At 47.1% G+C, this 12,103-nt stretch overlaps 1 protein-coding gene across 1 annotated transcript in view; it reads right to left on the bottom strand.

The window, feature by feature from the left end:
- Positions 1-12,103, bottom strand: part of AP2A2 (adaptor related protein complex 2 subunit alpha 2) — a 68,806-nt gene that overhangs the window by 36,942 nt on the left and 19,761 nt on the right. Inside the window, exon 2 of the mRNA XM_024749021.1 lies at positions 2,077-2,145. Within this exon, the coding sequence (XP_024604789.1) occupies positions 2,077-2,145 (69 nt within the window). The remainder of the gene's footprint in view (positions 1-2,076; positions 2,146-12,103) is intronic.

Below are 12,103 nucleotides of genomic sequence, written 5' to 3'. Positions count from 1 at the left end.
GCAGCCTAGCTCTCATCACCACATTATACGCTCCCTTTTAGGAAGTAGTGGACGTTCCAGACCCCTCATCAGAGAAGATATACAGATGGCAAATGAACACATGAAAGAATGCTCCACACCACGTGTCATCAGGGAAACGCATATGATAAAATAGCAACGAGATCCCTCTACTACCATCGCAGCAGCTCAGATCCAGACACCGACAACACCAAATGCAGTGAGGACGTGGGGCACAGGGACCCTCACCCGGCTCCGGTGGGGATGCGAATGGCGCAGCCACCGTGGGGGACAGCTGGGCGGTTTCTTACAAAACTGCACATACCCTCACCACGTGATGGGCAATCATGCTCCTTGGTATTTACCCAAAGGAGTTGAAAACTTATGTCCACACTAAAACCTGCACACTGATGTTTTTAGCAATTTCATCATAATTGCCAAAACTTGAGAACAACCAAGACGTCCTTCAATAGGTGGATGGATAAAGAAACTGGTACATTGGACGGTGGCATATTATCCAGCTAAAAAGAAATGAGCTGTCAGGCCACTAAAAGACAGGAAGGAACCTTAAATGTGTATAACTAAGTGAAAGAAGGCAACGGGGAAAGGCCATATAACCATATGCTTCGAACCCTATGACATTCTGGAAAAGGCAAAACCACCACGACAGTAAAGAGATTAGTGGTTGCCAGGGGTCGAAGGGAGGGAGAGATGAATAGGAGAGCAAAGAGGATTCTTAGGGCAGTGAAAGTGCTCTGTGTGAGACTATAACGCTGGGCACTGTCAGGATACGTCCGTCCACACGCACAGAATGCACAGCAAGAATGAACCCTAACGTGAGGTATCGATTCGGGCTGACGATGACGTGCCCATGTAGGTTCACTGTGACCAATGAACCGCTCTGGTAGGGAAGCAGATAATGGGGAGGCTGTGCATGTGTGGGGACAGGATGGGTACAAGAAATCTCTGTACCTTCCTCTCAATTTTGCTGGGAACCTAAAACTGCTCTACAAAAAGTTAAGTCTAAATCTAAAAAAATTTTTTAAGCAATGAAAGTTATAGACACCCCCCCACATACACACATACACACACACACACACACACACACACACACACACACACACACAAATACATATAACCAAACCATTTCACATACGATTTCAGAGTTTCACAGACCTTCTTAGCGGATCCTTGGGCCTGGTTAACAGTAAAGCATAACACCTTCCGAGGGCTCAGCAGGGGATACATGTTGGTAACAACTCAAATTCCACGAGTGTTCGCATCATCTGATCACACAGGATGTCCATTCTCAAACCCTGAAAAAGCTCCGACCCCAGAAATCCTGTCTTCTCCTGCCCCCAGTCCCCTGGGTCTCGGTCCTGGCCCCCTCCTCTACTCATTTTTTCTGGGCAATTTCAGCCACTCCCGTGGCTAACGTCTGCTCAGAGACTTGAACGAGGTCTCAAATCTGTAAAACTCAACTGAAAACTTAAGGCTTAAGGGATTAACTGGTCTTTCATAAACATGTCCCAAGACTGAAAATCTACACTTGACAATTCCTCAAAATGAGGATGCTCAGGGGAGGTGTCCGCCCCAAAACCTGGCTCGCAGAGAGGCTGTCTCCCTGAGTGGATTAGACAACATGGTGCGTTATTCACTAACGCAGAGGAAGACACGTCCACGTTGGAAGAGCTCAGGTGACCGTGCAGGACTTCTACGCAGAGCAGTTCCCCACCCGAGACGCACACTGTATCAGGTCCACTGGCTCACGAGCTCCCGCACCCTGCGGAGCAGAGTCCAGGGCCGGGGGTGGGGAGACAGCTGCTCTAGACAAGCATCCTTCCAGCTCCAGGAAAAGGCTGGTCACAGGAGGGGACCCGCTATCTGATCAATTCTACACAAACCATCAAACGACTCCAGAATAACCACTGGCTTGACTTTAAACACCAACAAAGCCAGGACAGTAACTGTACTGAGACCTTAACTTTGGTTTGAAGTGAAAAAAAATAAAGATGAGATTAAGTCCCTACTTTATAAAATTTACAAAAGAACATCTCATGACAAAGATTAAAGACTTACCTTTAAACTTTGATCTAATGTTTGCCAGCTCTTTGTTTATTCTCTTTATTTCTGCTTCTTTACTTTTACCTAAAAAAAGAGAACACAAATGCATCTTGCTTTAAACTGATCTCTAAACAAACACCCACTCCCTGACAAAACTGACACATCAGAATTAAATGCAGAATCACGGCTCTTAGGATCCCAAGGAAAGAAGCAACCGGCCTCCAACTGAAGCCAGGCAGGAGGTGGGTGAGGCAGAAGCCGGGCTCTGACACAGTCTGGTGCGGCTGCTCCCCATCAGGACCGGCAAGTCCACGAAGCCCCCGGGAGAGAGGGGAGTCGCCACCCCACATCACATGTTTAGCTCTGCCTTTTCGCCACCGTCCTGGACCTGGAAACTCTCAAAGCAGTGCTAGCTATCATCAGCAGCTAATAGTTTACTCCTAAAATTGACTTTTACTGCCACAGATAATTTTAAAAATTATAAAGGTTTAACTACTGTAGGCTTTGAATTTTCTTTCTTTATGAAATGCACCAACCTACAAAATCTGATAGGTCCACTTTTATAATATCCAATGAAGTTTGGGAATCATCCAATATATTAAAAAAGGATGGAAGGTACATTAAAGAAACACATGACAGTCCCACTTCCCCTACATCCTGCAACTAGTGCTAAATCGGCCTTCCTTCAACAAGCGTCGGCATGTGTGTTCAGCTTCAGTCCACCTTGACTAGGTGTGGAAACAGGCCTAGAGAGCAGAGACGACTTTTCCAGGGCCACACATCCTAACAAGTACTGTAAACATATAAGAAGCCGTTCGTCACACAGGGCAGGTGAGTTGTATCGTCACACAGGGCAGGTGAGTTGTAAGTTCGCACTTGAGTAAATTTCCATCGCTTCTGGCAAGCAGGAATTAAGTTCACTATTAAAGGCCCTCCCCAGGCTAGTCCCTGGCTCGGTGACTCTATTCCCAGGGGAAGGAAAGGCTGCCACAGCAACCGCCCGCACTGAAGCACTGCCGGGCTGGGGCCTCACAGGTGCCCACACGCTGGGCTCACCAGGCCGTCCTGCAGACTCGCTGCCCACCCGCCCAGCCTCCGTCACTGCCACTCTTGGAGCTTATCTCACCTCGCAGTGAGGCAGCCTCCCACTCCCCAGGGCACTCCCACAGCACCAGTTATCTTTCACGACTAACTCGCTAATAAGCAGGGTTTAACATCTGCCTGAGTGTAACGGAACCCTCCTTTGAGCCACTCCTACCCTAGAAAGCCCCTGGCCCAGACAGGGCACAGAGGCAGGCTACCCCCCAGATGCTGTTCAAGGTGCCAGGACTTAGGTTAAAACAACACATCCTGCCCTCAGGAGCTGCCGTTCCAAGTGGGGGGAGGGGGGGTTACAGAACTTTAACAATACAAGCCCGGCAGGCGGATCTGGGGAACCAGGGGAGATCAGGGGGTCAGGGAGGGGATCCTGACCCTCCTTCTCAGCCCTGAGTGCACTGCGGGGAGGCAGCTCCCAGCTGTGCCAGCTTCATCATCTGGAAGAGGTGCCCCAAGAACCCAAGGGGGCACCATGTAGAGCAGCAGGCCTGATGCCCCGGAGCGGCGGGTTAAGGGCAAATTTTTTCTTAAGTTTTCCTGAAAAAGTAACACCTTTGCTGAAGTAGGCTTTTCTGACCTGACTGAAAGGGCCACGAAAACAAGGTCATGGGCACCTTCTGCCCACAGCCTGGCTTGAGTGTGGACAGAGCATGGCGCATTCTGGGGCCCACGTGTGTGTGCAAGTGTGCGTGCCCGCGTGTATGCATTTGTGTGCGTGTGTGCTTCTCACAAGGGTGCAGGAACCTGTGTGTCTGTGCTGCTCTCCGGTACTCGCACTTTGCTCTACCCGCCCACGCCCAAGGGAAACAGAGACCCCTGCATGGCAGGAACTTGTGTTGTTCAGAGTCAAGACGGGTCAGAACCAGAGCAGAAATCATAAAAAGATTAGGAGGTACTGGATAGGGGGCAACATGCTAAACAAACTACGGGGATCTATAGCTACTACCCCAGACGGGTAAATCACAAAATAAAACCAAAAGCATGTAGTTTGGAGTTTAGGTGTAGCCAGCAGAAGAAACAGAAGCGAATGGATGAGCTGCACCCCCTCTGGGCAACAAGACCGGGGCTGGGGCAAGAAGCTAGGGCTTTCCAGCCAAAGCTGTTTTAAAATCAGCCAATTTATAGCAAACACACACACACTTGTTTCAATCAGGGGAGGTCAGGCTCCCCCAGAGGAGAGGCACAGGGGTCCAAGGACAAAAGCAGACTCTGATTCACTCTGCAACCAAGGGGAAATTACTCCGCATCTCTGAGCACAGTTCCCTCAAAAGGGAAACTACTAAAAGCCACAAGACCTCACAGCAATACACCTGGGCAAGGGGAGGTAGAAGGGAGAGCCCCAAAGAGACCCTGGGGACTACACGGGGCGGAGCGTGACCGGGGGCTGGCACAGTGACGAGGGACAGGGAGGGCCACAGAGATCGGTGGACAGGGCCCAGGAAAGCCTGGAAGCACCGCCTGGTGAAGACGGTGGAGGAGGGAGTCTGTGCGACAGGAAAGCCACCTTGGACCTTGCCCCCCAACCCTGCCACAGCCCAGAGGACGAACTCCACGTAAGACAAGCAAGTTACACTCCACACAGAGACGACAAGGAAGGGGAGAAAGAGTAAAACAACACCCGGCAGACAGGCAGCGCACAGACCACAGCAACACTGGAGCCTCTATCTCCAAACAAGCTGGAGAACAGTAAGAAAAACAGGGAAGACACTTAAAAACCCACAGAAAAACTCAGACGTTAGTTAAGAGAAACCAGGTAAATTAGAAATTTAAAAAATCATTTCAAAAATGAAGAATAAGAGGGACTTCCCTGGTGGTCCAGTGGTTAGGACTCTGTGCTCTCACTACTAAGGGCCCAGGTTCAATCCCTGGTCGGAGAACTAAGATTCCACAAGTTGCGTGGCACATCAAAAAAAAAAAAAAAAAATGAGGAATAAGAAACAGAAGGAGGGCTCCCCTGGTGGCTCAGTCATTAAGAATCCACCTGCCAATGCAGGGGACATGGGTTCGAGCCCTGGTCCGGGAAGATCCCACATGCCGCAGAGCAACTAAGCCCGTGCGCCACAACTACTGAACCTGCACTCTAGAGCTCGCGAGCCACAACTACTGAGCCCGTGTGCCACAACTACTGAAGCCCACGTGCCTAGAGCCTGTGCTCCACAACAAGAGAAGCCACCGCAATGAGAAGCCCGCACACAAGAGTAGCCCCCGCTCGCCGCAGCTAGAGAAAAAACCCGCGCGCAGCAACGAAGACCCAATGCAGCCAAAAATAAATAAATTTTTAAAATAAATAAATTAAGAAACGGAACAGAAGAACAAATATACACAACAGAGGTCTGGAGAGAAACAGAAGATGAAAAGAATGAAAAGAAACAAAATGAGTTAAAGCAAAAAGAAATGAATAAAGAGATAAAGGATACAGGAGAAAGTAGCAAATACTGAAAATGGACAAAGATGCAGCATATGGACAGTAAGAGTCCCTGAGGAAGACAGCCAACTGGGCAGTGGAACGGCCTAAAGCGCGCCATTTGAAAAAGCTTTCCTGAAATTAAACAAAGTAAAGAAAAGATTTAAAACCACATAAAAAACCACACCACATACCTGGGAACACCGACCCCAAATAACACACACCAAAACATATTCTAATAAAACCACTGGACTTTAAAGAAAAAAAAAAAATCCTGGGAACTCCCTGGCAGTCCAGTGGTTAGGACTCTGCGCTCTCACTGCCAAGGTCCAGGTTCAATCCCTGGACGGGGATCTAAGATCCCACAAGCCACACAGCACGGCCAAAAAAAAGAAGAAGAAAGAACTCTTTCGAACATCTGGGGAAAAAAGCAGCTGATACAAGGAAGAAAATCAGACTTCCTCAAACCTCAGACTCGGGCAGGCTCAGGTGTGGGCTGGACACCTGGTCCACTGACTGGACTGAGTGCCCTCATCACACAGGGAAACAAGACCTCGGGGGCCAAGGACACAAGCGCACAAACGCTGGCCCTTGCTGGCTGGTGGTGGTGCTTCCACCCGACGGGGCAAGGCTGTGCCTGAGCGGCAGCCCTGGGAACACCCTTGGGAATTGCTCCAGTTCCCACACTCCTGTCCAAGGTGAGGCTTTAAAGAAAGTCGAGTATGGCCGTGGGGGACTGACACCACACACAGATCAACGCGTTCAAATCAAACTTATGCCCAAAATTTACCGAACTGCCATCCTCCTCCAGGTGGTGAGGACACCTGGGAGAAACGCACGCGCTGGGGCCCTGGGGGCCTTCCCCACCCCCAGTTCATGCTCACTCAAGCTGCACTTCCCTCCCGACAGAAGCCCAGCCACCCCACACTGCTGGCAGCAGATGTAGCGATAAATCCGATCTTTCTAGATGCAGCATCAGCTCTGGGAGAACGGGAGAGGTCACTGCCCTACCCTGACTTCTGAAGCCCATTCTAACAGGGTGAAGCATCGGCCAGTGTAGCTGGGACGCGGTGACAAGCCTCGCCATGCCTGCAGCTAGATCTCCGTTCCACAGTGAAGAGGTTCTGGTCTCTGCCACCCTGTGCTGTCTCCACCTAAAACGCAGCAGGTCTGTCAGCCACAGAAAATACCAAGCTTCTAACAGGCAATTCCCACAGTGGATGTCGGCGCTCTGGTAGCTAATGAGTAACCTAGACTGTCCCACAACCACTGCCAAAAACAAGCTACAATTTGCGTCCAGTAAATAGCAAAGAACGCACTCTAGGGGGACAAGCTTTGAAAAAAGCCCTTGGATTTCTAGAATTACCGCCCCTGGTCGTTCTTCCGGAATAACATGCTGGTTGACGATTTCTTCTTGCCTGCAAGCTGAGCTCATCAACTGACAGTGCTAGTGTTCTGGGAACAGCCTGATTCCAGACAAAGAGCACAGGGGCCTATCACAGCTTATTATAACTAACACACCAAACCACCAAAATCGCACGGCAGGAAGTCTGAAATTTACAATAAAATTTGGTCGAAATAAAGTTTGGTCTCTATGTAAAATGATTTCACTGAGTAAGCCAAAAGCTCAAAATTGAGCAAACAAAAGCCTATTTTTGAAGGACGGTATCACTGTTAAAATGATACTGAAGGCGGTCAGCACAGCAGGAAGCAGAGCGCACTCTGGAAGCAAGCCTGCCCTGGAATGCCATTCCATGTGCCCAGGCCAGCAACCTAACCTCGCTGAGCCTCAGTTCTCCTTCGTCACATGAGACACCACAAAGTGCTGTGATGAGGGCTGCACAGATGACCATCAAAAAGCACACACAGGGCTTCCCCGGTGGCGCAGTGGCTGAGAGTCCGCCTGCCGATGCAGGGGACACGGGTTCGTGCCCCGGTCCGGGAAGATCCCACGTGCCGCGGAGCGGCTGGGCCCGTGAGCCGTGGCCGCTGAGCCTGCGCGTCCGGAGCCTGTGCTCCGCAACGGGAGAGGCCACAGCAGTGAGAGGCCCGTGTACCGCAAAAAAAAAACAAAAAGCATACACAGAGCAGCCGCCTGCCCACGGGAGACTGTCATGAACACCATCAGGACTAGTCTCTATGTTCTCTCTTTGTGCACAGGAAGGGTGGGCCTCCAAAGAAAGCCTCAACAACAGCAGACTGGAACAAAAGATTTCAAGGAAATTAAAAGTTGCTATGCCACAGAAGATAAAACCACGTTTGACCCTGACAAATGTTAACAGGTATATCTTATTTTAACAGCTTTAGTGTGATATAATTCACGTATCAAACCATTCACTCATTTAAAGCATGTAACTCAATGACTTTGAGTATATTCAGAGTTCTGCATCCATCACCACTATCTAATTCTGGAAAATTTTCATCTCCCCCAAAAGAAACACCACACCCAACGGCAGTCATGCACCAACACCTCCCTCCTCAGCCCCTAATCTCCTTTCCACCTCCACAGACTTACCTCCTCTAAACATTTCATATAAATACAATCTTTATATGTTCTTTTGTGATTGGCTTCTTTCACCACTTACAAAAGATAGCGTGATTTTTTTTTTAATATTTATTTATTTATTTGGCTGCGTGGGGTCTTAGTTGCCACATTCGGGGTCTTAGTTGCCACATTCGGGATCTTCATTGCCGTGTGTGGGTTCTTTAGTTGTGGCATTCAGGATCTTCAGTTGCGGCATGTGGGATCTAGTTCCCTGTTCAGGGATCGAGCCCGGGCCCCCTGCATTGGGAGCTCGGAGTCTTAACCACTGGACCACCAGGGAATTCCCAATGATTGTTTTCAAGGTAGCATGAATCAGTACCTCATCCCTTTTCTCTGTTGAATAATATCACATTATATGGATACACCAGAGTTTGTTATCTATCCATCACCTGATGAACTGGGGGCTCTTATGAATAATGTTGCTATGAACGTTCGTGTGCGAGTCTCTGTGTCAACGCACACTTTCATTTCTCTGGAGTGGACGGACACCTAGGAGCAGAAATGCTGGGTCGTACGACAATTCTATGTCTAACACTGTGAGGAACTGACGAGATGTTTTCCCAAAAGGCAGCACCATGTTACATCACCACTATCAAAGCGCGAGGGTTCCAATTTCTCCACTTGCTATTGTCCATCACTTTTATTCTAGCCATCCTAGTTAGTGTGTGTGAAGTGGGATGTCACTGTGGGTTGTTTGGTTTGTTTTTTTTTTTTTGACTGCACCACACAGCTTGCGGGGATCTTAGTTCCCTGACCAGGGATCGAACCCGGGCCCTTAGCAGTGAAAGTGCAGAGTCCTAACCACTGGACCGCCAGCGAAGTCCCTGGTGTGTTGTGATTTTATTTTCATTTATTTTTTTAATCTCCCTTGTGTTTTTACCTTTCACCCACTGGTTATTTAGGAGGGTGTTTGATTTCCACATATTTGTGAATTTCCCAAATTTCCTCCTGTTACTGATTTCTAACTTCATTCCATTGTGGTTGGCGAACACACTTCGTATGATTTCAATCTTTTTAAATTTACTGAGGCTTTTTTTATGGCTTAACATACAGTCTATTCTGAAGAAGGTTCCATATGCACTTGAGAAAAACGTGTATATTCTGCACTTGTTGGGTGAAGCAGTCTATAGATGTCTGTTAGGTCTAGTTGACTTAGTGTTCAAGTCTTCTATTCATTGCTGAGTTTCTGTCTACTTGTATCTCTTACTGAAAGCAGGGTATTGAAGTCTCCAATTATTATTGTTGAAGTGTCTATTTCTCCCTTCAATTCTACATGTATTTTTTTAATTTATTTTTATTTATTTTTGGCTGTGTTGGGTCTTCGTTGCTGTGCGCGGGCTTTCTCTAGTTGCAGCGAGCGGGGGCTACTCTTCATTTCAGTGCACGGGCTTCTCACTGCGGTGGCTTCTCTTCTTGCGGAGCGTTGGCTCTAGGCGCGCGGGCTTCAGTAGTTGCGGCACGCGGGCTCAGCAGTTGTGGCTCGCGGGCTCTAGAGCGCAGGCTCAGCAGTTGTGGCGCACGGGCTTAGTTGCTCCGCAGCAATGTGGGATCTTCCTGGACCAGGGCTCGAACCTGTGTCCCCCGCATTGGCAGGTGGATTCTTAACCACTGCGCCACCAGGGAAGTCCCTCTTCATGTATTTTGCTTCATGTATTTTGAGCTCTGTTATTAGGTATGAATATGTTCAGAATTGGGAATTCCCTGGTAGTCCAGTGGGTAGGACTCGTCGCTTTCACTGTCATGGGCCCGGATTCAATCCCTGGTCGGGAAACTAAGATCCCGCAAGTCTTGAGGCTAGGCCAAAAAAAGAAAGAATTGATATATCTTCTTGAGGGCCTGACGCTTTACCACAGTAAAATGTTCTATAACTCTAATAACAATTTTTGTCTTAAAGTCTATTTTGTCTGATACTAGTATAGTCACTCCGCCTCTCTTCTGGTTACTATTTGCAAGGCACATCATTTTTCTTCCTTTCACTAGTATCTTTTGTTTGTATCTTTTGATCTATAGTGTCTTTCGAAGAAAGCATTTAGTTGGATCATGTTTTTTTTAACCCATTCTGCCAATCCTGCCTTTTAACTTGAGGGTTTAATCCATTTACATTTAAGTTAGTTTCTGATAAGGTAGGGCTTACATCTGCCACTTTGCTGTTTTCTATATATGTCTTCTGTCATGTTCCTGCATTCTTCCATCACCGTCTTCTTTTGCATTAAGAAGTATTTTTCAGTGCACCATTTCAATTCACTTGTTTCTTTTACTTTTTTTTTTAGTTACTTTCCTAGTAATCGCCTGGGGATTATAATCAACACTTAACTTAAAACAATCTAGCTTGATACAAACTTAATTTTAGGGAATTCCCTGGCAGTCCAGTGGTTAGGACTTGGTGCCTTCACTGCTGTGGCCTGGGTTCAATCCCTGGTCAGGGAACTAAGATCCTGCAAGCCGTGTGGCGCGTCCCAAAAACAAAAAATTTTTTTTCCTTTGTCTTTCAACAGTTTGACTATGATGTGTCTAAGTATTGATCTCCTTGAGTGTATCCTATTTGGAAGTCATCTTGGATATGTAGATTAATGTTTGTCACCAAATTTGGGGAGTTTATGTCTTCAAATATTCTTTCTGCATCTTTCTCCTACTTCTTTCTTTATGGGACTCCAGTTATGGGTATATCAGTATACTTGATGGTGTTCCACAGGTCTCCGAGGCTCTGTTCATTTTTCTTCATTCTTTTTACTTTCTGTTCCTCAGATTGGATCTGTACTTACCTTAATAGAGATCTTAACTTAACTTTATTAACAAACCTATTCCCAAATTCACTGATTTCTTTCTTCTATCAGTTCAAATCTACTGCTGAGCCCCTCTAGTGAATTTTTCATTTTTTCATAGTTATTTTATTTTTCATAGTTATTGTATTTTCAACTCCAGAATTTCTATTTGGTGTTTTTTTAAAAATAATTTCTACCTTTTTATTGAGAGCTTCTACTTGGTGAGATACATACATTAATTATTTAGACAGTTTCTTTTAGTTCTTAGAACATACTTACAGTAGCCAATTTAAAGCCCTTGTCTGGTATTATTAAGTCCAACATCTGGACCCTTTCAAGGATAGTTTCTATTGACTACTTTTTTCCTGTGTATAGACCATATTTTCCTGTTTCTTTGTGCATCTCACAAGTTCTTACTGAAAACGAGTATTTCAGGTAATACACTGTGGCAACCCTGGAATTCAGACTGCCCCTTTCCCAGGGACTGTTACTGCTATAGTTATTTGTTTAGTGACTTTACTGGACTAGTTCTGTAAAGTCTACAATTCCCTATAGTTTACAGTTACTATAAGTCTTTGCTCAGTTAGCTCAGTGGTCAGTTAATGATTGGTCAGGAATTTCTTTGAAAGTGTTGAACTAATAAGTGTCCCAGACACCAAGAAACTGTGCGACTGCTGAGGCACACCTTCGGTACTCAGGGAGCTATAACTCTGCCTTTGCCTTCACTTCTTATTTGTGGAGGGGCTCGAGATTAGACAGAGGTGAGAGACTAGGGCCCTCTCAAATCTCTCCTAGACGTATACACAGTCCCGCCTCTGTGCAGCCTTCGAGATCCACAGGAGTCTATCAGAGCTTTTCAAAGCCCCCAATAGCATGTCATTCTTCGTATCTTTCTTCTAAGATTTTGGCCAGACTCTTGTTTGCCCCCAACTGTGATATTAACTGCCACTGATCGTTTGCCACAAAGACACTAAGGGTAGTGCTCTTCCCAGCGAGTGAGATCAAATAATGACAGCTCTGCAAATGGGGCTTTTCCAGAAAGCTGCAAGGCCAGTCAAGAGTAACAACACTCTGAGAAGAGGACTTTTGAGGGGCTTCAAATCTCATCTGTCCCTTCCAATGGCTGCAAGGCTGCTGGTTTTCACAGTTACCATGGCTGCAAGGCTGCTGGTTTTCACAGTTACCATGGCTGCAAGGCTGATGGCTTTCAATGCTACCACAGATCATGGGAGA

The sequence above is a fragment of the Neophocaena asiaeorientalis genome, unplaced genomic scaffold (genome assembly GCF_003031525.2).
Source record: "Neophocaena asiaeorientalis asiaeorientalis breed wild unplaced genomic scaffold, Neophocaena_asiaeorientalis_V1.1 scaffold43, whole genome shotgun sequence".
Classification (NCBI taxonomy): Eukaryota; Metazoa; Chordata; class Mammalia; order Artiodactyla; family Phocoenidae; genus Neophocaena; species Neophocaena asiaeorientalis.
The sequence above is the reverse complement of the archived record's forward strand: the minus strand, read 5'-3'. Positions and strand labels throughout refer to the sequence as shown.